The sequence below is a fragment of the Myiozetetes cayanensis genome, unplaced genomic scaffold (assembly GCF_022539395.1).
Source record: "Myiozetetes cayanensis isolate MyiCay16 unplaced genomic scaffold, myiCay2020 scf16, whole genome shotgun sequence".
NCBI lineage: Eukaryota > Metazoa > Chordata > Aves > Passeriformes > Tyrannidae > Myiozetetes > Myiozetetes cayanensis.
In genome coordinates this window covers 17,266,911-17,288,689 of record NW_026087270.1, presented here as the reverse complement: position 1 = coordinate 17,288,689, position 21,779 = coordinate 17,266,911, and the positions used below count along the sequence as shown (strand labels likewise).

Below are 21,779 nucleotides of genomic sequence, written 5' to 3'. Positions count from 1 at the left end.
TCTGGACCCCACCAGCCCTCCCATTCCCCTTCCCTCCTCTGGTGACCCCTCCGGTGCCTGGGTTCGGGTGCAGGCGAAGGCACAGCGGGCAGGGCTTACCGGAAGAAAACCCCCAAGCAGATTCGATGCATGGTTTTTATTGACCTTTAAAAAAAACAGTTGTTTTAAGACAGTTGTGTGCAGAAGTACCCACGTAGGCAGAGGCTGCGGGCTGGGCTGCCCTCGCTCAGAGCACGGCTCTGTCCCGGTCCCGGGTGCTGGGATCGGGCACTGCATGATGCAGACTGCCTGTGCCAGCTGGGCAAGCCTGGGCAGCTCCTCCCTGCCTGCCCCCCTGCCCGCAGCCTGTGCCTACATCTCCTCTATGTACAGTACAGTGGTGCGCCGGCCCGAGCTGAGCCCCTGCCTGCGGCCCTGCCCGGGAAACACGAGTGGGGGCGAGTCCTAGTGGGACAGCTTAAATAAAACACAATAATAATATAATAATTAAAACAACAACAACAACAATAAGAAAGAGGGGGCAGGGGAAGGAAGTTAGCAAAAAAAAAAAACCCAAAAATCCTGTCAGGGCAGCCCCGAGCCACGAACACACCCTTTGCCAGGTGCCAGCACTGGAGGGTTTGGGACCCCCCTTGGTACCCGGCCTCTCCGCTCGCCCTGTGATTGTCAGGCTGGGCCCTGCTCAGCTCTCACGCTGGATTTGGCCTTTCTAGCCACCAGCAGAGTGGCCTGGGTGTGTCCCTCTCTTCCCAGCTACGATCCAGCCTGGTGCGAGGAGGGAAGTGGGTACGACTGCCGGATACATGGCCGGATACTCCTGCTGGCACGGGAGCGGGCACAGCCTGGCATGGCCCATGGGAGATGGTCAAGGCACTCATTGTTGCTTGTGGTTTTGTGGTTTTTACTTTTCTTCCCTGTAAAAAAAAAAAAAACCCAGACAAACAAAAACTAAAAAGCCACGCAGGAAGGTGGAGAGCAGGGCTCGCTGCCAGCTGCCTCTGCGTCCCTGGGCTCGGGGCTGCCAGCGCTGGGGCAGCTCCACCTCTACCAAAACCCACCACAAAACTCAAGGGTTTAAAGCCCTGTGGACAGAAAAGCTGAATTTCCCCAGCCCAGGGGCTCCTGAGTGCCTGCTCCAGGTGACCAACCCACACCCTTGTGTTTGACGATTGCAGAGAGAAACATCAAAAAAAAAAAAAAAGAGAAGAAAACCCTGAAAAACAGCCAAACTGAAGCAGAGAAACAGGTAAGAGGCTGCTACAGAAAAGCCAGACACAAAAGGGTAAAAATCCTCAAAGCCCAAAAAAACCCCTGTGGTGATTGTTCCTCAAATAACTATTGCAACCAGGCAGTGTGGGCAGGGCTTCCCCAGCTGGGCACAACCCCACAGCCCCCACCCCACTCTTGGCTGCACAGGTTGAGGGTCCCTCTCTGGGGGACCTTTTCCATGATTGCCTTTCTCTTGAGCTTTCCAGCACCTCCTAAAAAAAACCAAAAAAAAAAAAACCAAACCCACCCACCTGATTGACCCAAAGAAAAGTGGTTTTAATGACACCTCTGGGGAAGCAGTTTCCTTCAGCACCTCCCTGTCTCCCGCCTGTCCAGCCTGGGAGGCCCTGGGGACCCTGAGGGCACCAGCTGTATCAGACTGGCCTAAACCAAGTGCCACCCTCGCAAATGGAGCAGACTTTGGGATTTCAGCTTCTCACCAGAGCTCTTTAGAGCAACACAAAAGCAAAAGCACGGTTCATTCACCCTCTAAAGCTATCTCTAATCTGTTTTTTTCCCAGCCTGAAAGCAAAGGAAATCCTGTCTCCTTGACCCTGCTGCATCCCACAGCCTTGGGAATCCTGCAGCTGCTTGCAGAGCCCAGCCAGAGGGCCAGGGCTGCTGCTCCTGTGGGTTTCTTAGCTGCCTCCTGCACAGTCGCTCCCAAAATCTGTCTTATCCTTCCTCAGTCCTCGGGTAGAGGAGCAGGGATCCTGGGTGTTGAAGTCAGGGTTCCAGCTGTGCCAGTAACCACCAGCCTGCAATGATCGGCCTCCTGCAGCTGCCAGCTCCTCCCCACGGATCCATGTGCTGGGACCTGCCTCTGCTGGGAGCCTTCTCCGGAGAAACCAGGCATCGGCTGCCCCAGGTGGGAAATAAAACCAACAAAAATGCAAAATAAAGGAAGGAAGAAGCAGCTGGTTCCACTGGTGAGGCTGCGCAGCCGCCACGGCTCCCTCAGCCCACACTCTGGTGCTCGAGGGGTTCCCCAAAGTCACCCAACTTCGGGGTGGGGGGGTTGTCTTGTTTTAAAAAGAGCAGCATTTGGTTTGACTGTAGAGATGCGAGGCGGCCGCCCCCGCCGCCCGGTCAGTCGCTGATTGTGTTTATAAATCCTTTCTCAGCTGGGTTTCTTAATAATAATAATAATTAAAAAAGCAAAAAGTCTCCTTTAGCTCTGAACCTGATTGGCTGCTGGAGGCACCAAATATCGCCGGGGTGGCTCTGTCGGCGGCGCTGCCCGACTGGTGTTCGTCACCCGAGGCCACCGGGGCCACCCTCACCCTGTGCCCCCGCAGGCAGCAGGACCCGGCAGAGCAGGGAGCCGGGGGTGGCAACGCCCTCAGTTGCCCCGGTAAACCTCGATCTTGCTGGTTTTGGCCAGCATGTCGATGATGTGCGCCTCGAAGTCGGCATCGTGCACCCCCGTCTTCCGGAACTCCCCCGCATAGCGGTTGTTCTCCCAGTAGTGGTGCCAGTTCCCCCGGCTGTCAGCGCCGAACCCAAAGACGTTCACCTGCAGGGGCAAGGATGGGAGTGAGCCAGAAGCCGTCCCCAGGCTGGGGGGCTCTCTTGTCTGAGCACCTGCTGCGATGCTGGGGTGATTTTCCCCTCCCTGTCTCTCTGCACAGCCTTCCCACCCTTCCATCACCGTGGTGTCAGGCGACCAGAGCAAGTGAGCGCTGCTGCGGTTGGACCCAAAGAATCCACGTCCCTCCTTAACCCTGCAAGGCTCAGGATCCCAGCAAACCCACCCCGTGCCAGCTGGGAGCTGAAGGAGCCGTCACCCACCTCGTCACAGACGTGGAGGGCGAAGAACAGCACCAGCATGCCCGTGGAGGGGTAGCGCCCGTGGTGCTCCGTCCAGCGGTCGTGGATGTACTTGAAGAAGGCAGGATTGTAGATCTGTACCTGGGAGGACGGGCTGGGTTAGTGCTGGAGCCCCAGCCACGCCCCTGTCAGCACTGGCACCCCGGGAAGGAGCACTGGGGTCCCTGGGGGCTGATGGGGTAACAGGGGCCGTGGCCAAATAGGTGCTCATGGCCCTTGTGGGGACGAGCCCCCCATACCTTTTCTTTGTCCACACGCAGAAAAGGCTTCACAGGCGCGTACGTGCTGGGAAAAGAGCGGAAAGGCAGGTGAGCTCTCAGGGGTCCCACATCCCCATCTCCAGCCTGAGCTGCCAAGGGATGCTCTGGGAGGGAGGAACGAAGGAACTTGCCCCGCTCCCAGGGGAGCTGTCCCCAAGGTAGGTGAATCACCAGCCTGGTGCTGCTGGTGCCCACTGGGTACTTACAACCTGATCTGGCCAGTGGAGAGGGCACTGGCGATCCAGAGCAAGTCCAGGGTTTTGAAGGGCACCAGCACGAAGCTGACGTTGGCGGGCAGGTTCTTGGCACTCTCGGGGTACATGAAGTGGTGTGTGGTCCGACCACCCACATCGCCCTCAAAACCCACTGTGGGGGCCTGGTTCATCCTGGGGAGAGAGCCGGGAAGGTCACACCACCCTCCCAGCCACCCTGTGCCTTGCAGGTGACATGGATGTCCCCCATGAGCTGCTGAATGCTGCCAAGGAGCAGCTTCCCAGCCTGCTGATGCTCAGAGGGCTGGGATGACACGAGGGTCCCCCCCCAGCCAGCCCGGGGGCGGTGGCAGGGCTGGACCCATTTCCACCCGTCCCAGCAGGCAGAGGTGCCAGCATCCTGTGCTGCCCGTGGGGCTGGGGGTGGGCAGTGCCCTGGCAGTGCTCCCTGAGCCTCACCGCATGACGAAGTCGTGCCCGTCGATCTCGGGCCCGTAACCAGAGCCACGCAGGTTGCCTGAGTTGCCGACCACGGCACAGCGGCGGCAGCGCCGTGGGTCACGGGAGTGGTAGGGATCCTCTCCTGGCACGATCTGGAACAGCTTACTCAGGACCTCGTGGGTGTTTTGGGACTTGAACTGGGGCTGCAGCATCTGCAGGGAGGGAAGGAAGGCAGGGGGGCATCATCCAGTGACCCCCTCCTCGCTGGTGAAGGAGAAATCTGTGCCCCCGTGCCAGAGCACATCACGGCATTCCCATCCCTATTCTCACCATCCACCACCTCTGGACATCGGGCGGCAGGTCCATGTTCTCCTTGGTCCACACCGGGGACACGCTGCCGTCGTAGCGCCCGTCAAACCAGTCGGTGGCCCCGGGCTCCTCGGCGGGGCAGCGGCGGCAGGAGCAGCCCCGCGGGTACGGTCCCGCCTTGCTGAGCCGCTGCATTCCAGCGTAGCCGGGCACCAGCTTCACCCGATGGATGCCGCCCAGCCCGCCGGGGTCCAGGTAGGCGATGCTGTGGTGGGAGTAGGTGAAGAGGAGGGACATGACGAAGACGAGCAGGAAGGCGGTCGAGAGGAAGCAGAAGCGCAAGGAGCACTTCATGGTCGGCGGGTGGCTGAGCCGGGGACGGCGCCCGCTCCGGCACAGGGCGCGGGCATAGGGCGCGGGATGGTGTCAGCCGGCCAGCAAGGCTCCCTGCGGGAACGAGAGCTTCAACTCCCTGCGGTGGCAGCGGGGTGGGGAGTGACGTAGAGCCCCCCATGACCCACCGCCCCGGGCTCCTACCTGCCGGGCTGCAGCTTTCCATCCGCGTAGTTCAGCCACGGCGAGGGCCCCCAGTGGCTCCGAGTGCCAGGTAAGGAGCATCTGCTGCTGGCCCCGGCGGCGCGGGGGTCCGGCACAGCTCACCGGGCTCAGCCGCGGCACCGCGCCCCGGCCGCTCCTCCGGGTCCCGGCCCCGGCTGGCGCTCAGCTGCCACGGCGCTCGTCATCCCGGGGTTTAGCTGATCCGCTGGCACGGGGCCCGCAGCTCCTGGCTCGGGAACGCGGCCACCACGACACCGGCCTGGAGCGGGAAGGAGGGGACAGCAGGTCAAGGGGCGGCGATACAGCTGATCCAGCCAGCAGAGCTGGGGGCTGAGGAGTCTGTTCCCCACTGAACGCGACAGAACAGCTCCTGGCCCATCCCTGGCACCGGGTACGAGCCATCCCCAAAGGGAATGAGCTGAGATGCCAGCACTGCTGTCCCTGCTGGGGGAAATCCCAGCAGCTCCCGGGCTGTGCCCTCCCTGTCCCTGCCAGACAAAGGCTCAGCCATGACCTCGCCTACGGAGCCGAACAAGGGGCTCCTTTCTGCAGGCTCAATCCTCCTTCTCTATCAGGCCATGAGCAGCCCCTCCACAACCCTCTGCTGGCTGCTGCTGCCGCCGAGACAGCCGGGACCGACTGTTCCGCAGCCTGGCGGGCACCGGGGACCACCTGGCGATTGTCCCCCCCCAGCCCGAGTGGCAGCATCCCTCAGGGAAGGTCACCCGCTCGCTCGTGATCCCGGAGGGTAAAAATAGCCAGGCCAGAGGTGCCGGTGCCTGCGCCCGGCCAGGGATGAGAGGAGCAGCCAAGCCCCCCAGCCAGGGGGAGGGCAAAGCCAGACCCCCTTCCTTGGCCAAATTTTTTAAAAAAGGCTGAAAATGCCCTTTCAACTCAGTCACTGAGCTGGGACAGGATCCAGCATCTCAGGGGAATGGCCCCTCCAGGCCTTTTGTGGGGAGGGAATGACCTCCCCCAAGGCCAAACCCTGCAGTGGCATCATCGCCCCAGCTAGGCCAGCATGAGGCTGGCAGCACTAATTAGGAGCTAGCAGGCACCAGGACGCCTCTTCCCTAGGAAAAACATCCTCTGGAAGATGCTGGTTTCCTTACAAGAGACTGCTGCACCCCAAAAACCTCCTTGGGATGGGGGGAGACAATGGATCCCAAAGTCCCCCCCAGCCCATTGCACTACCAGGCACGGATGCCTCCTGCCTGAATCATTAACCCACTGTCAAATATTTGTTCAAGTGGTGACAGCCTTTAAAGGACAGAGACAAAAACCAAGGGCACATCCCAGTCCAAGTGCCTCCCCAGGCTCTGGGGGAGGAATTTAAACACACCTACGTGCCACACACGTGTCCAGAAGTGACTGCAACCGGTTCCCTGGGTTGCTGCCAGAGGGAAAAGCAGGGTGGTTGTTAAAGGGAGGGTTTGCATACAGGGGAGTTTGGGATAAAGCCAGTACAAAGGTATATTCCCCCCCACCAGATGCACACCACTGGAAGGATTTGGAGGTAAAAGGTGATTTTTGTGCTTTTTTTTTCAGCTGCGACGTGGCAGGGGACGCCAGGCAGGATGGGCTGATCCCCTTCCCCTGTTCTCACCATCCCACGGGGCTTTTTAAAGGCTAAAGGAAATGAGCTATCACGTGCCTGTGTTATTTTTGTTCCCGGTGAAAAGGGGGAAATCCCTTTCCGGCTCCCCAGCGCAGCCTGGTCCTGCCTGATGCATCCCAGCCCTGACAGCATCTGGAGCACATTTTGTGCTGGTTCCCCCCCCATCCCGGGGCCTCCCGGAACTGCCCCCGACCACAGCGGGGGGAAAACCCCCCTCCAGCCCAGCTCATGCGCGGTAGAAGAAGCCTCAAATCCCAGCGGCTGGTTTGAGTCATCATTTTCCTAGCAGGAGCTGGCAGCTCTTTCCATCTGCACCGGTCCTTACAGCCCCCAGCAGGCACAGGGCACCCACACATTCCCACGTACCCCAGCGATTTCCATGCCCTCCCTGCCCAATCCTAACCCAACCCGCCTCCACAGATAAAACCCCACTGCAGGAGCACTTTGCACCAGATTTTTGATGTTTCCTTCTTAAAATATCAAGGGATTTCAGGATTTCTCCTGTGGTGAGTAAGCCCAAGCAACTCAGCGATGCCACTAAATACCCTTCCACTCCCAAATTCATCCCCAAGATCCTAAATTGTCTCCTGAGTACCCTGTGCTCATCAAACACAAGTTTCTCTTTGATTGCAGGAGATAATGAAACGAGGCTATTAAAAGGTCCCAGGAAATTGCTCTGCTGCTTTTACAGCTGGATGGTTTTTTCCAATCATATAATCTTTCATTTCAGGTTGAGTGCTGGAGCGATGTGACCGACAGCCCCGGGGCCTGGAGGATGCCTGTCCCTTCCCCATCAGCCACCAGGCACATCCCCACCCGGTATCTTTAGGTCTTCTTGCCTTTGTTTGCTCGTTTCTAAGATACCCTGAGGTTGTTGGCACCAGTTTCCATGCTGGTAAACGGCAGGGTGGGCACAGGAAGGAGCTGTCCCTGGGAAATGGGATGTCACCCTGTTTGGGGCAGGGAGAGAAGGGGAGTGGAGGAGCAGGGGCAGCACTGCCCACACCAGCTGCTGCTCTTCCCAGGGATGACAGGGCTGAAAATTCCCCTAGAAGTCCTCAGGAAATGCAGGTGACCAAGTGCCACCATGGCCCCTGTGCAGGGACATCACTTCTGCCACCACCAAACCACTGAGCGGGTGCCAGAGCGGTCATGGCTCTTGAGGGTGGGAAGAGGGGGAAGCACACAGGGACCCCTTGGACCAGACCACCATCTCTCCTGCTGTCATGAGGGAAAAACTGAGAGTCAGGGCTGGGGTTTCTTTGACAGGGAAGGAGTGGATGTGAGTTGAGTCTTCTCCCACCTCCCTCAGCCTCAGGCAGAAACACCGAGTGGTGACCCCTCCTGTTTCAGACCCAACTCCAGCGAGCTGGATTCCTACAGAAATTTATAAACCTGTTCAGATTTCCCTTCTTGCCTGGCTCCAAGCCCTGGGGGAGGCTGCAGCCCCTGGGCAGAGAGCCGAGGAGTGCGCCCTGCTTGCCTCTACTGTCAGCTCCTGTCAGCCTGGAACGGGAGCGGGAATCTGCCCGGGGCAGCGCGGGAGAGGACCAGACCCCATCCCTCTGCATCACTGGGCTCCCAGGGCCAGACCAAGAGCTGGCCAGAGCAGCACAGCTAATGAAGGAGGTTCTCTCCTGCATCGCCCATCCAGGGGGATTGTATTTTCCCCTTGTATTTTTTTTTTTTCATCCCTGGAAGCTGGACGGGAGAGGAGCAGGGAGCAGACCCGGTGTGGGCACAAGGATGTTTCTCCCTGCAGGACTGATGGCCAGTGGTAGCTGAGCACCAGGTATTAAGAGAAGAAGCCAATTTCATGCATTAAGCCATCGCCACATCCTGACAGCAGCGAAGACCTGGTAACTTATTCTTCATCCTTTTAATTAATCATACTCTTATCAGCCAGCTCAATCAGCTAATGGAGCCAAGTTAATTGGGTTTCCCATGTTTTAAACCCTACTTGCACCCCTGGTTGCCAACGGCAGCCTTTCCTTGTTCCAGCCTTTCCTTGTTCCTGGCCTCTGGAGGGGTTATTTTGGGCTTGTCCCTGGGACGAGGCCAAGAACAAGCGTGGAGGCCAAATCCCCAGCACGGAGCTGGGATGGAGCCAGCCTCGCTGAGGCCATCTCCTATGGGATTTGGGGGCACAGGGGAGTGCCAGCAGTGGGAAAGCTCAGAACAGAATGCTCCCACCCTCGCTGGTGGATGGGTCTTGCAGGGACAGGTTCAGCAGCATCCCAAGCCCCTCGGCTCAACCGCAGTGGGAACCCCTGGGGAACTACACCAGCTCCAATACCCTGTGCTGCCTGAGGGGGCCATGCTGGGCAGGCACTCTCCCCCCACCAAAAATCTCCCGTTGGTAGAAGCAGCCAGAGGCAGACACCCAGCCCTGCAGATCACACTCACGGCCTCACCAGCGACCCACGTGTGCCAGCCCACGCGGCTGATGCCCCCCTCCAGGAGAAGGGACACTGCTCAGCCATCTGGCAGCGCTGCTTCCCCAGGCTGCCGTGGGGAAAAGGGGCCCCCGTGCTCCAGAGGGGTTGATAAGCCAAGGCCACGCTCACAGCATGGCCTCGTCACGCTCAGCTCCCCGTGCCAGGAGCAGCAGCTCCCTCCTTGAGGTAGGGCAGGTAAGGAGGGAAGGGGGACTCTGTTTACCCTGACCCTGAATACCTGGGGAGCTGAGGCAGCCTGGCTGCCACACACCCAGGCACCCACCCCAGAACCCCCAGTTTGCACTGTCTCAGACGCTGGGTGCCACCAAGACAGGTACCACAGAGCCAGGTATCACCACGACACCAGACTGGCTACCATCAGGTCAGGTACCACTCAATTGGGTACCACTGAACCAGGCACCACCACATCAGCTACCATTGGGCCAGGGACCACCACACCAGGTCCCACGAGCAGCCAGGTTTGGGGCTGGCTAGCAGGTGGGGGTGCCAACCAACCCCCAGTGGAACAGAAGGGGCAGAGTCTGGAGCTCACCAACCCCACTGCGTCCCCCTCTCTCCCATCCTTGCTGCAGTGCCCCGTGCAAAGCCATCTGGTGCCATGGGGAGCCGGCTGCCCGCTGCCAGCCACACTTCCACCTCCTCCTCCCACAGCCACAGACCGGGGTCAGCGCAGTCTGCCTGCTCTGTGTCCCCCTCCCTGCCTGGTGCAGAAGGGCTGCATCCCACAGACACCCTGAATCAGTCTCTCCCCCTCCTCAGGTGCCTGCAAGGACGTGGCCACACCACAGACATGCTCCCTAAGACAGGAATGGCTCCTGCTCCCAACCCATCACCGGCACCCTGCGAGCTGTTGGCAGCACCCCGAGCGTCCCTGCCGCCTGCTGGGAATGAACTGCTCTCCCTCCACCACCGCTGTTTGTTTTACCAGCCTGGACCATTTAGGTTTGTGCCTGATGCCTCACCAGGAAAGTATGTGCAGGAGTGTGGGACTGGTGGGTGCTGCACCAGGGAGGCGCTGCCGCTGGTGGCCCTTTGCCCAGGGGAGGTGAGCAGGGACATGGGGCCCCACTGCACCTTCCTTTCCTCTGCCCTGGGTCTCATCAGCACCCAGCCTGGGAGGCAGTGGAAACCCAAAGGCTTTCCTTTGGCTTTGAGGGCTGGTTGGTGGGTGCTGTGACCCAGAGCCGCCCTCTCCCCCCAGGGGCACAGCTCGAGCTGAGAACTGCGAACTTGGCACACACTGCAGGTAAAATGGCCCAGGTTTGCTCTGCCTGCAGGCAACACCCACAGGCCTTTAATGTCATTAGGGAAATTTCATCTATGAGATTTCATCACAGGCAAGTTATGGGCCTCCCAGGCCGGAGGCCACCAATCCCAGCACAGCCCAGTTACAGCCCGGGACTCCCATTAAATGTAAAATTAGAGCAGTTCCACTGGCGAGGGCCCCTGACTTCTCCTCTCTGCTAGCTGGGGCTCTGCTCAGACACCTGGGGAGAAGGGGGAGCATTTGCAGCTTCCTGATTAGCCCAATTACTGCTGCAGATCAAAAGTCCTTTGGTGGGGACATGGTGGCACCCAGAGCAAAGGACTGCAGCTAGTTCTGGTTTCCCAAGAGCAGTTGTTGAGGGGGTTATTTTAGATCCCCAGCACTGAACTATCCCTCCAGTAAAAAAAAAAAATCCATATATCACAGTGCAGATATATAGATATAAATTTTTTATATGTATTTGCCCCTTATCCATGTGCAGTTTTGGGGGTATCTTTGGGAACTTCGCCATAGACCTGGGACCTAAATCTCTTGCATTTCAAAAAAAAAAAAAACAGCTTATGGAAGATACCGACGGCAAAGAGCGACATGAAGCCAGGAGATGTCCCGGAGGGCAGCGCGGAGCCAGCAGGGCAGAGAGAGGAGGTTCCCAGCCTATCCCACCGCATCCCAAACCCCCGGGGAGCAGCGGGCTCTGATAAACCCCGGCTCACGAAGAAGCGCCGAAGCCGGCCAAGAGAGCAATTAGCATTTTGCACTTGTGCAAGAATTGAACGCAGCGGGAGCGGACGAGAGCCGTGGAGCTGCCGGGACCTCGGAGCGCCGCGCTGGGCAGCACCGGGCGCGCCGAGAGCCCGCGGCGAAACCATCGCGCCCTCCACCGAAAAGCGGCGGTTCGGGGCTTGTTCGGGCATGAAAATCCGAGCGTTCCCCCAGCGTGCCCTGCCGGGGCTCTCCCTGCCCGCTCTCCCCGCCTGCCTCCGGCGCGGCGTGGGCGGCGAGCGGAGCGCTCCCCGCCGTTCCCGAGCACCGCCATGAGCTGCTCGGAGCAGAGCGAGGCGCTTCTGACAGGCAGCTGCCAACACCGGCAGCGGGGCCGCCGCTCGCTGCCAGATGGGGACAGACAGACAGACAGACAGACAGACAGACAGACGCGTGGCTGGGGTGGGGTGGGGGCGGCGGGCAGGGCGATCCCCCCCAGCCCAAGCTTCCCCGGCTGCCGCCGCGACCTCCGGCTCCGACGGGAGGAGAAGAACAAGATAAAACCAAGCCCCAAGCGCTGAGGAACTTCCCGCCGGCGCTCAGCGCCTCGGCCACCCGGGGATGGAAACAGGAGAGCCCCAGATAACGCGGGGCAAAGCCGCCTCCACCAGCTGGAAGCCCACGCGTCTTCCTGGAGGGAATCTCAGGAAGTTTTGGGGGTTTGGTGGTGTGATTTGGTTCCCCCCAGCCACGTGTTACGATTGTTGGCAGCAGGAAGGGACGTGGCCCTTTCTCCAGTCTGAGCTTGCATGCTGCCGGAGTGATGTCCTCCTCCCTAAAAATTCTCCTGCTGGGATGGGAAGCCCTTGCTCCGGGGAAATTTTTGGGAGCTTTGGGATGAGTGCTCCGACTCTGCAGCTGGAGCCTGAGCAAAACCTTGCCTTTCCCCTGCACCAGGAGCATCCAAGCCCCTGGCGCCTGTGGGGACCCTCTGCATTGGCCAGGCCCTGAAATCCAGGCTCGGGCAGCAATCCCACTCTGGCAGCCGTGCCTCAGCCAGGGAAACACCACAAAACACTGGGACAGGCACACCGAGAAGATCTCACACCAATGCCCGCGCTGGCGCCCCACACACAAAGAGAAGCAGGCAAGGGACATCCCCTGCTCCATGACACAGTTTCCTACCCTGTCCCCAGGGACGCTCAGGCTGGTTGTGAAATCCTGGCTGCCTCTGCCCGTGCAATGGACGCCATGTGTCACGCAGCCATGTGCCACACTGCTGCTGAGGGACCTTACACTGCCACTGGTGGGGACGGGGGTTACCCACAAACAGCCCCCCCACCGCGGTCCCCTCTGTGGCCCCCCAGCTCTGCCCACAGTATCCCGGGGCACTCGGCTGGAGGAAGCAGCTCCATCGGTCCCAGCCCCGACACCCCTGCCAGGGCCAGCATCCTCCCCTGTTTGAGAGCATCCTCCCGGGCAGCACCCCGGAGCTGCACCTCGCGGCTGGGGCCAGCGCATCCTCCCCGGGGCCAACACCGCAGGGCCCGGGCCAGCGCAACCTCACGGATGCGAACCCATTGCATCCCGAGTGGATCCTTCTAGGGACCAGCACCCAGAACCGAGACCAGCACCCTGGACCCGCACCTGCACCCAGGCTGGAGGCCAGCACCCCAGGGCAGCGCATCCTCCCGGGGCTATCCAGCACCCGCTGCATCCCGGGTGGGTGCTCCCAGCAGCGGGACCAGCCGCCAGCACCGGGACCTGCACCGAGGAGCGGGGCCAAGAACCGGGACCACCACGCCGGGGCTGAGCCCAAAGCACGCCGTGTGGATGCCCCCCGGGGCCAGCCCCCAGCCCCGGGACCAGCCCGCAGCCCCGGGGCAGCTCCCGGTCAGGCTCCCCCGCCGCAGTCCGCCATCCCCGCCGCCTCCCCGGCACCGGTGCCCCGAGACGAGCCCAGCCGAGCCGAGCCGTGCCCGCACCCCCGCCCCGGGCCCGTCCCCGCCGCGGTACCTGGCTCAGCTCCGGCACGGCCCCGCCGCCGGGCTCACCCGGGCGCCGCCGCCCTCCGCGCCGTGCGGGGCCGTGCCGTGCCGTGCGGGGCGGGGGGCCGGCCCCGGCAGCCTGGGAGATGTAGTCCTTGGCCTCCCGGAGGGGCTTGTGGGACTTGTAGGAGGCGAGCGGAGCCGCCTGCGCCCACCCGCCGCACCGGGGTCTCCGGGATCGCAGCCCGGTACTCACCCCGGCACATCGGCACGCCCCAGCCCGGTGCCCAGCCCGGGATAACGGGATATCGGCATCCTCTGTACTCAGCTCCCGGTACTCATCCACCGGGATCCATCCACCGCCGTACCCACCCTGCACGCTCCTGGTACCCACTCTGGTACCCACTTCGGTTCCCATCCCTGTCCCCACCCTGCGCACCGGCATCCCGGGCACCCACCCTGGTACCTATCTCGGTACCCACCGGGCGCACTGGCATCCCCGGTACCCACCCGGCTCTCAGGCATCTCCGAAATCTACCCCAGTGCCCAGCCCGGCACATCGGTACCCCAGTACCCACCCCCCATTATCCACTCGGGTACCCACTCCGGCGCACCGGCATCCCCCAGTACCGACCTCGATCGCACCCCAGCACCCACCGGGCACCCGCCCTGACCCCCATTGGGCACCGACACCCGCGCCCATCCCCTCGCTGCAGAGATCCCTGCGAGCAGCCGGGCTGAGTCCGGGCAGGCTCGTGACAGAGATGACCCAGGGCCCTTAGGCGTGCGCGCCGGCGCCGGGACCCATTTTAGGTCAGAAGACACCAAAACCCCCTTTCCACCTTTGCGAGCCCCCCGGAGTGGCGAGAGGGGGGAGGCGGATTCTGAGGGGGGAGCGGGGGGTGCAGCACCGGAGTGCGCTGTGCCTTTAAGCGGCCCGTGCCCGGCCGCGCAGTGCACGCTGGGAGTTGTAGTCCCTCTTGGCCCAGAGCCCCTGAGCGGCAGCGGGGGTTGGACTAAAGCTCCCAGGAGGCCCCGCGGCGGCGGGCGGGGTCGGCCATGGCGGCGGAGTGGAGCGCGCTCCTCCTGACCTGCCGGCGCGGCCATGGCGCCGTGTCCGCGCTGCAGCGAGGCAAGCGGCGGGGCGGGCGCCCTCCCTGCCTCCCCTCCCGCCGCGGCGGGGCGGCGGGGACCGGCTCTCAGCGGCGCCCGCCTCTCGCTTGGCAGAGCTGGAGGCGCGGCGGCTGCGGGGCGCGCTGGGCCCGCGCCCCCCCGCGCTGCTCCTGGCCGTGGAGGACCCCTGGGCCTGCCTGGGCAGCGGCGGAGCCACCCTGAACGCCTTGCTGGTGGCGGCCGAGCACCTCAGCGCCCGCGCCGGCTGCACGGTGAGGGCTGGCGGCCTCGGGGGGGCTGGGAGGGAGGGCAGTGTCTGTGCTGTCCCCGCTGACTGTCCCCTGCTGTCCCCTGCCAGGTGGTGACCGCTGACGTCCTGAGGGACGCCCGCATCCTCATCCTGCACATGGTGAGAGCCGACCTGCAGCCCGGCGTGGGACCCCGCCTTGCACCCGCTCCCTCCCGCTGAACCCCCCCACGTTCTCCGTCCCACCAGGGCCGCGACTTCTCCTTCGATGACTGCGGCCGCGCCTTCACCTGCCTGCCCGCGGAGGAGCCCGGCGCCCCGGCCGAGGCGCTGGTCTGCAACCTGGACAGCCTGCTGGGGACCATGACACACCGGGTCTGTGTGGCCAGGGGACGGGGCCCTGGGGGGGGGTTCGGCTCCCAGCAGGGTGGGAGGGGTGCTGGGAGCCCCACGAGGGCCGGGCCCCTTCCCTGCCATCCCTGGGCAAGTGGCCCTTCTCTCAGCAGCTCTGTGTGGGCTCCCCGCCCGGCGTCTGGGTCTGCAGCACCGACATGCTCCTCACCGTCCCCTCGGCACCAGGTCAGTGAATACCAGCCTTGCTTCCAGCTCCTGCTTTGGCCCAGGACAGGGCTCTGAGCCAGCAGCACAGCTGGTTCAGCCTGCACTGTGCTCTCATGAGGGTGTGGGTGCTCAAGCATTCCTCTCCTGTGTATGGTTGGCAGCACCTGTAAGGTGGCCCAGGCTGGATGCTGATGTCACTTCCACTGCCGTTGGCCCCATTTTCAGACAGCTGTGCCCAGTGTGGGTACATGCACTGCCCCACTGGGCACTGGTCTCTGTCCTTCTCCCCAGGGATCAGCTGGGATGGCTTCCAGGGCGTCAGAGTGATCGCGGTGCCCGGGAGCCCAGCGTATGCCAGGAACCACGGGGTCTACCTCGCTGACGAGCAGGTCGGTGGCAGCTCACCCTTCAAGGGGCATTCCTTGGAGGTCCCCACACCTTCATCCCTTGTCTGCTGAGGTCCCAGCACTGCTGTGGCTGCTTGGCTTGGGGCTCCCCGAGGAGCTCATTGGGGTGGTCTCACTCGCAGGGGCTGGTGCGTGACATCATCTACAAAGGCACAGAGGCCCAGATCCAGCAGTGTGCAGGGCCTGATGGCACCGTCCCGCTGGTATGGCGTGACCTGGGCATTGGTGACCCTGCCAGCACCATCCCTTGTGTCACCACACCTGCAGCCTCAGCCCCGCTGTGCCCTGGCAGGTCTGCGGGATTGTTTTCTTCTCCTCGGATGCTGCTGAGCAGCTTCTGGCCACCCACGTCATCCCTCCTCTGGATGCCTGTACCTACATGGGGCTGGACTCGGGGGCACCTCCCATCCAGGTGAGTCCCTCCACAGGATATGGGACCCATTGCCACAGAGGTGCCACTTCTGGGCATCTCTGTAGGGCCTGTTTGTACCCACACTGCCAGATTTGGGCAGGAGAAGTGGTGGGAGGGAGCACCCAGCAGTAGGGTGGGGGTCAGAGTGGCTGCACCTGACAAGTCCCTTCTCTCCCCAGCTCTCCCTCTTTTTTGACATTGTGCTGAGCATGGCAGGGGGGATGACAGAGGAGGATTTTGTGAAGGGTGGCAGTGATGCCAGCGTGAGGAGCGCCCGCTCCGTGCTGTGGACAGCTCTCCGTGGCTTCCCTCTTAGCATGGGTGAGTGTTTCCTTCCTCCTTCTAGTGGAAGGTATCCCTGCCCATGGGGTTGAAACTAGATGATCCTTAAGGTCCCTTCCAACCCCAACCATTCTGTGATTCAGTGCTGGGGTGAGTGTGTGTGTGTGACCCATCCCTGGGCCCTCTTCCCCTGTGTATGGAAAGATGGGGTGGTCAGGGCCTGGCAGCTCTCTGTGTCTCCCTACAACTGCAGGTCCCCACGTCTTCTGTCCCCACCCCTTCAGCTGGGGATGTTCAGCCTGTCCTGGGCTCATGGGGGTGTCAGACACACCCACATTGTTTGCTGGTGTGCTGAAATCTCTCCTGCCCCCCCAGCCTGCATCCCCGATGCATCCTACGACTACATGACCACCTCTGCGAGCGACCACATCCGCAGCCTGACTCTCCTGCCTGGCTCTGCCAGTCACCTCCGCTTCTGCAAGACAGCCCATTCCCACGTGGACGTATGTGCTTCCACCCCCAGCCCTGCTCATGCATGTTTTGTGGGAGTTGCTGTGGGCTGTGTGCCTGGCCCCAGGTCCCACGTGCCTCTGTGCCCTGGCAGCAGCCCTGTCTCCTGGAGGATGGCTCTTCAGTCACCAACTGCCTGCTGGAGGGAGCCGTGGGGCTGGCAGCCGGCAGTGTCATCCAGCACTGTCACCTCCAGGTACGTGACGAGGGTGGGAATGACCCCGAGCTCCCAGTGCACTGAAAGGGCAGCAGGGTGACGTGGTGCTGGCTAGGATGGGGGAGCCACAGCTATGAGGTTTGGGGTGCCCTTTCTGTTCAGGGCTGCCTTTTGGCTGGTGCTGGGGACCCTTGTGACTGTCACCTCTGGGCTATCCCTCCCTGGGGACCCTGCAGACTCTCTCCTTGAGGGCTCTGTTATGGCTGTGAGCCCCTGGAGGCTGTCACCTGACACGAATTTCTGTAGTCCGTGTCCTCACAGCCCTGTGACAAAGCAAATTATGTCTTTCTGCCACCTGCCTCATGCTGTCTCCAGCTTATCTCCCAGGGTGGTTGTCTCCTTCCCAGATCAGGACTTGGCTCTGGTCTGGGGGCAAGCCATGCCACTCCATGCTCTGCTGTCTCTTCCTCAGGGTCCCCTGGAGATCGGTCCTGGCTGCCTCCTTTCAGGCCTCGACGCGGGCTCCTCGCCAGCCCTGCGGGGCTGTCCCCTGCGTGACGTTGTCCTGCAGGGCCACCACGTCCGGCTGCGTGACCTGCCCTGCCGTGTGTTCACTCTCACCGGCCGCCTCGACGACTGGCAGGTGCGGGGACGGCGAGGGGGCACGAGGCTCCCCTCGAAGCCAAGGTGTAACCGGCCCCTCTGTGCCCCTGCAGAGCCCTGTGGAAGAGGCCACCTACCTGAACGTGCCCTGGCCTGAGTTTTTCCAGCGCACTGGCGTACGGTAAGTGCCGTGTGCCGGGATGGGACAGGAGACCCAGCTCCCATGGGGATAGCTGCAGTGGGGTGTCACAGCCACCCCAACCCATCCAGGCTCCCTGCTCCCCTCCTGGAAGGTGTTCTCGAGCCACAGGGCAGTGCTGATGGGCTCTCCCTCCATCAGGGAAGGGGACCTTTGGGACGCCGCGACGCCGCGGAGGAGCCGCTGCCTGCTCAGCGCGCGGCTGTTCCCGGTGCTGCACGCCCGCGAGGCGCTGGGGCTGCAGGACGTGCTGTGGCTGCTGGCCCCGGCTGTGGGCGAGCAGCTGGCGCGCTGGAGGACAGCCTGGCGCATGTCCTGGCAGGAGCTGCTGCCCTGCCTGGACACGGCGGCCGAGCTGAGCACCCGCCAGGCCCTTTTCTTCCTGCAGGGCCAGCGCAAGGTGCGGCGGGTGCTGCTGGGGCGCCAGGACAGCAGCCTCCTGCCGCTGGCCCGTAGTGCTGTCCACGAGGGCTACCATGAGGCTGTGCTGGGCACGCTGGACGAAGGTGAGCTGGACTCACACGAGCTGCATCTCTGGCTGTTTGGACCGTTCGGTGCTCCCCACCCCCTTCAGTGATCCCACCTATTGTGGGGGTGCACCCACAGGGCATCCAACAAGGCTGTGTGGGTGCAAGCCATCTGAGTCCTGCTCCCCTGGGGCTGGCTTATGGCAGAAGTGGGCTGGTTTGGGGTGACCTGCAGCCTCCTTTAATTCTATTTTCTAGTTGCCTCCACGGCCGGTGATGCTGGTGTTGCAGCACGAGCGCTCGCCTGCATCGCCGAGGTCCTGGGCTGCATGGCACGAGGGGAAGGGGGCTTGCGGAGCGGCCCTGCTGCCAACAGGGAGTGGGCCTCGGCTTTTGCGTGCCTGGAGCGCGGGGACGTTGCCAGCGGTGTCCGGGAGCTGGCTGCCGAGCGGCAGAAATGGATGAGCCGGTGAGGCTGGGGCTGGTGAACACCCCGCCCCAGGCACCAGTGCAGTCCTGGAGACGTGGTGGTGGGCTCAGCACCCCTCTCATCCCAGGCCGGCTCTGCTGGTGAGAGCGGCTCGGCATTACGAGGGGGCCGAGCAAATCCTGGTCCGGCAGGCGGTGATGTCCTCGTGCCAGTTTGTCACCGTGGCGCAGGCAGAGCTGCCACCCTTGGGGCACTGGGTGCAGGTGGCTTGTCCTGCCCGCCTGGACCTCTCTGGTGAGTACATCCCCCCAGTCAGACAATTCACGTCTCACTCCTGTGGTGCTGGGGAAAAAGCCGTGGGGGTGCCCCGGGGGGCTGACGGTGAGCCTCGTCAGGCGGCTGGAGTGACACGCCCCCCATCACCTACGAGCACGGGGGGGCCGTGGTGGACGTGGCGGTGCTGGTGGACGGGTGCCGGCCCATCGGTGCCCGGGTGCGGCGCATCGCCGAGCCGGAGCTGCGCCTCGTCAGCCTCAGCGGGACCCCCCCGAGCGAGGCGCTGACGGAGCTGCTGTGCCAGGAGCTGGAAGACCTGCAGGATTACTGCCAGCCACACGCACCAGGTGAGCTGTCCCCCCAGCTGCACAGCCCAGCTCTGCACCTGCCACGTCCTCCCGGTGTCAGGGTGGGACAATGGCACGAGGCAGCAGGTAGCACAGCAGGTATCAGCTCTACCTCCTCTTGTTTCCAGGAGCCTTGCTCAAAGCTGCCTTCATCTGCACCCAGGTCGTGCAGTTCCCCTCACAGAAACCCCTTCGGGTCCAGCTGATGGAGAGTTTTGGGAGTGGCTTCGAAGTGCACACCTGGTCCAAGCTGCCCCACGGGTCTGGCCTGGGTAAGTCTGCAGGGAAAGGGCTGGGCAGTCCCTCATGTGCCAGAGACAGCACCAGGATGGGGCATCCCCCTTGCTGCCCCCCACCCTTAGGGCACACACAGTGCCTCACTGTGCTCCCTGCAGGCACCAGCAGCATCCTGGCGGGCGCGGTGATGGCATCGCTGTACCAGGCGGCTGGGAAGGCTGCCAGCACCGAGTCCCTCATCCACGCCGTGCTGCACCTGGAGCAGAGGCTCACGACAGGTAAGCCTGGGGGAGCAGCAGGCTCACGGGGTGGGGGTCCCAGCAGTGGCTGAGGACCCTCTGCCCTCCAGGTGGTGGTTGGCAGGACCAGGTTGGTGGGCTCGTCCCTGGCATCAAAATCGGAAGGTCGAAGGCCCAGCTGCCCCTCAGAGTGGAAGTGGAGCAGATCCTGGTGCCTGAAGGTTTTACCCAGACCCTCAATGATCACTTGCTGCTGGTGTACACGGGGAAGACTCGCCTGGCCCGCAACCTGCTCCAGGTAATGCCCAGGTACACCGGGTGTCACAGGCTCTGGCCTCTGCTCCTCCTGTGGCCTTTGGTGCCTGTCCCCTTCACTGGTGCAGAGCTTTGCCACACCAGTGGGAGCTGACACCCAAGGCTGTGGGTGCAGCATTGCCTCCCCAGGTGCTGCTGAAGCCAGGGGGACAGTGACAAGGACATTCTGGCCTCTTGCAGGACGTGGTGAGGAACTGGTATGCCAGGCTGCCCTCCATCGTGCAAAACACTGATGCGCTGGTGAGCAACGCTGAGGAGTGTGCCCAGGCCTTGAGGCAAGGTGTGAATCCCCTTCCCTGTGCCAAGCCAGCCCTTTTAACAGCTGAAGAAACACAAACTTTACTGGGGAGAGGCTATGCAGTCCTGGAGGGGACAAAGGCTGAGGGGTGCAGGCTCTTGCAGCTGCAAAAGTCTCAAATCCTCCCCCAGGCACACCCTTGCCAGGCAGTGGCCCAGAATTCAGGTTTGGACAAAGCTTTTTGAGGAAGAGGGGATTAGACGTGCTGAGTCTGGTTGATTTTCTGTGAGCCATTGGTGACAGGGCTGGGGGCCATTCTTGGCCTGTGCAGCAGGTTCACTTGGCTGCTTGGATGCTGCGGAGAGGAAGCCAGAGCATTAAAGCAAGCAGATCCTCCCCCTGTGGAGGATTAAAAATAAACAGCAACGTGACAGGGCTGGGGATGCCTGCTCGGCAGGCAGAGCTGGAAGGAACTGGGGAGAGGAGGAGGCAGAATTTAGCTTGTGCTGAGCAGGAGAGGCAGAGACAGGTCCCTGCCCTTCGGGCAAGAAACAGAGACAAGTCATTTGCAATGTCCCCTCCCCTGCAGGTGACCTGCCGCTCATTGGCAAGTGTCTGGACCGCTACTGGCAGCAGAAGAAGGTCATGGCCCCTGGGTGTGAGCCGCTGGCCGTCGGGCACATGATGGACGCTCTGCGGCCCCACGTCCACGGGCAGTGCTTGGCCGGGGCTGGCGGCGGTGGCTTCCTTTACGTCTTAACCAAAGCCCCACGGCAGAAAGAGGCTTTGCAGCAGCTCCTCGCTGGCACCGAGGTGAGCTGTGAGCTCCCGGGAGGTTCACTGTCCCAGGCTGTTTGCAGGAGCCTTACATAAGAGACAGTGAGGAGCATCTCGCCCCACCACACGTGGGATGTGATTGCTGGTTGTCCCAGTGCCCTGCCCTGGGACCTTGGAGGTGAGAACTGGGCCCTTGCTGGCTCCTGTCCCAACCAGTGGCTCTTTATTTTTCTAGGGGCTGGGCAACTTCAGCATCCACAGCATCGAGGTGGACACGGGCGGTTTCTCTGTGGAGGTTGTGGGATGTGACACGAAGGACGGTGCTCACCCTGGAGAGGACAGGGCTGTGTGAAGGCCTTCAGCCCTGGCCAGTTCCTGGCAGATACACAGGAAATCCCCACTGCTTTAGGGACAGCTCCAGCAGGTGCCTGAGGTCTTGATATGGCCTTTTTGTGCTGCTGCTTGCCCCAAAAGCCACAGAGGCTGGAGAAGCTGTGATGAGCTGGGCAGGCAGAATTCTCCCTGAAGGGTGGCCTTGCTGGAAGGACAGTTTGCAAGGGCCTCCAGCCCTGATTTTGTGGTTTCACTCCAGTTTTTACGGTTCTCCAAAGGGAAAACACTAGCATTTGTGATGCTGCCTCCTCTTCCAGCAGCACCTGTGCCTGTTCAGCACACTATGCTCCTGCACCAAGAATGTACTTGGATGTGGAATCAAGACCCTCTCCTGTCTTGAGGGACTATTTCAGCATTGACATAGTGAATAATGAAAGCAAATTACTGATTGCTGCAGTCAGTCTGAATAAAAGAGCTTGTTCCCAGCAGGTGTTTGTGCCCCTCTGTCCCTGGCAGGGCTGCTCCCACGGGAGAGCAAGAGCCCAGCAATGCGTGGGCAAAGTTTTTCCAGGAGTGGGAATGGCAGAACCTGCATGCAGGGGCTGGTCATTGCCCTCCATAGCCCTAGGTGATGGGGACAGCACCAGGCAGGGCAGGAAGATCCTCTGGATGCACTGGCGAGGGTAGAAGAGGAGAAATAGAGCAGAGTTTTTGTC

The 21,779-nt window shown here is 62.0% G+C and overlaps 2 protein-coding genes across 3 annotated transcripts; one reads left to right on the top strand and one right to left on the bottom strand.

The window, feature by feature from the left end:
* Positions 1–121: 121 nt before the first annotated feature.
* On the bottom strand, positions 122–13,018 carry ST3GAL2 (ST3 beta-galactoside alpha-2,3-sialyltransferase 2). Of its 2 annotated transcripts, none has more exons than XM_050311557.1 (8): positions 12,942–13,018; positions 4,859–5,138; positions 4,343–4,768; positions 4,031–4,224; positions 3,566–3,745; positions 3,339–3,384; positions 3,061–3,180; positions 122–2,785 (listed from the first exon to the last, which is right to left on the bottom strand). In XM_050311557.1, exons 3-8 carry the CDS (start codon positions 4,673–4,675, stop codon positions 2,612–2,614), a joined length of 1,047 nt encoding a protein of 348 aa, XP_050167514.1. In that variant the 5' UTR covers positions 4,676–4,768; positions 4,859–5,138; positions 12,942–13,018; the 3' UTR covers positions 122–2,611. The 2 variants fall into 2 exon arrangements, with proteins under 2 accessions (XP_050167514.1, XP_050167513.1); XM_050311556.1 differs by lacking the exon at positions 12,942–13,018 and adding an exon at positions 6,222–8,586.
* On the top strand, positions 10,812–21,548 carry FCSK (fucose kinase). The gene is made up of 24 exons (XM_050311652.1): positions 10,812–11,213; positions 12,293–13,247; positions 13,943–14,298; positions 14,385–14,435; positions 14,523–14,648; positions 14,780–14,852; positions 15,126–15,223; positions 15,364–15,444; positions 15,534–15,653; positions 15,833–15,974; positions 16,311–16,438; positions 16,540–16,641; positions 17,075–17,245; positions 17,319–17,386; positions 17,546–17,910; positions 18,130–18,340; positions 18,429–18,595; positions 18,697–18,924; positions 19,053–19,196; positions 19,320–19,439; positions 19,511–19,698; positions 19,896–19,995; positions 20,543–20,766; positions 20,966–21,548. The coding sequence occupies exons 1-24, from the start codon at positions 10,812–10,814 to the stop codon at positions 21,080–21,082; spliced, it is 4,737 nt and encodes a 1,578-aa protein (XP_050167609.1). The 3' UTR covers positions 21,083–21,548.
* Positions 21,549–21,779: the final 231 nt, after the last annotated feature.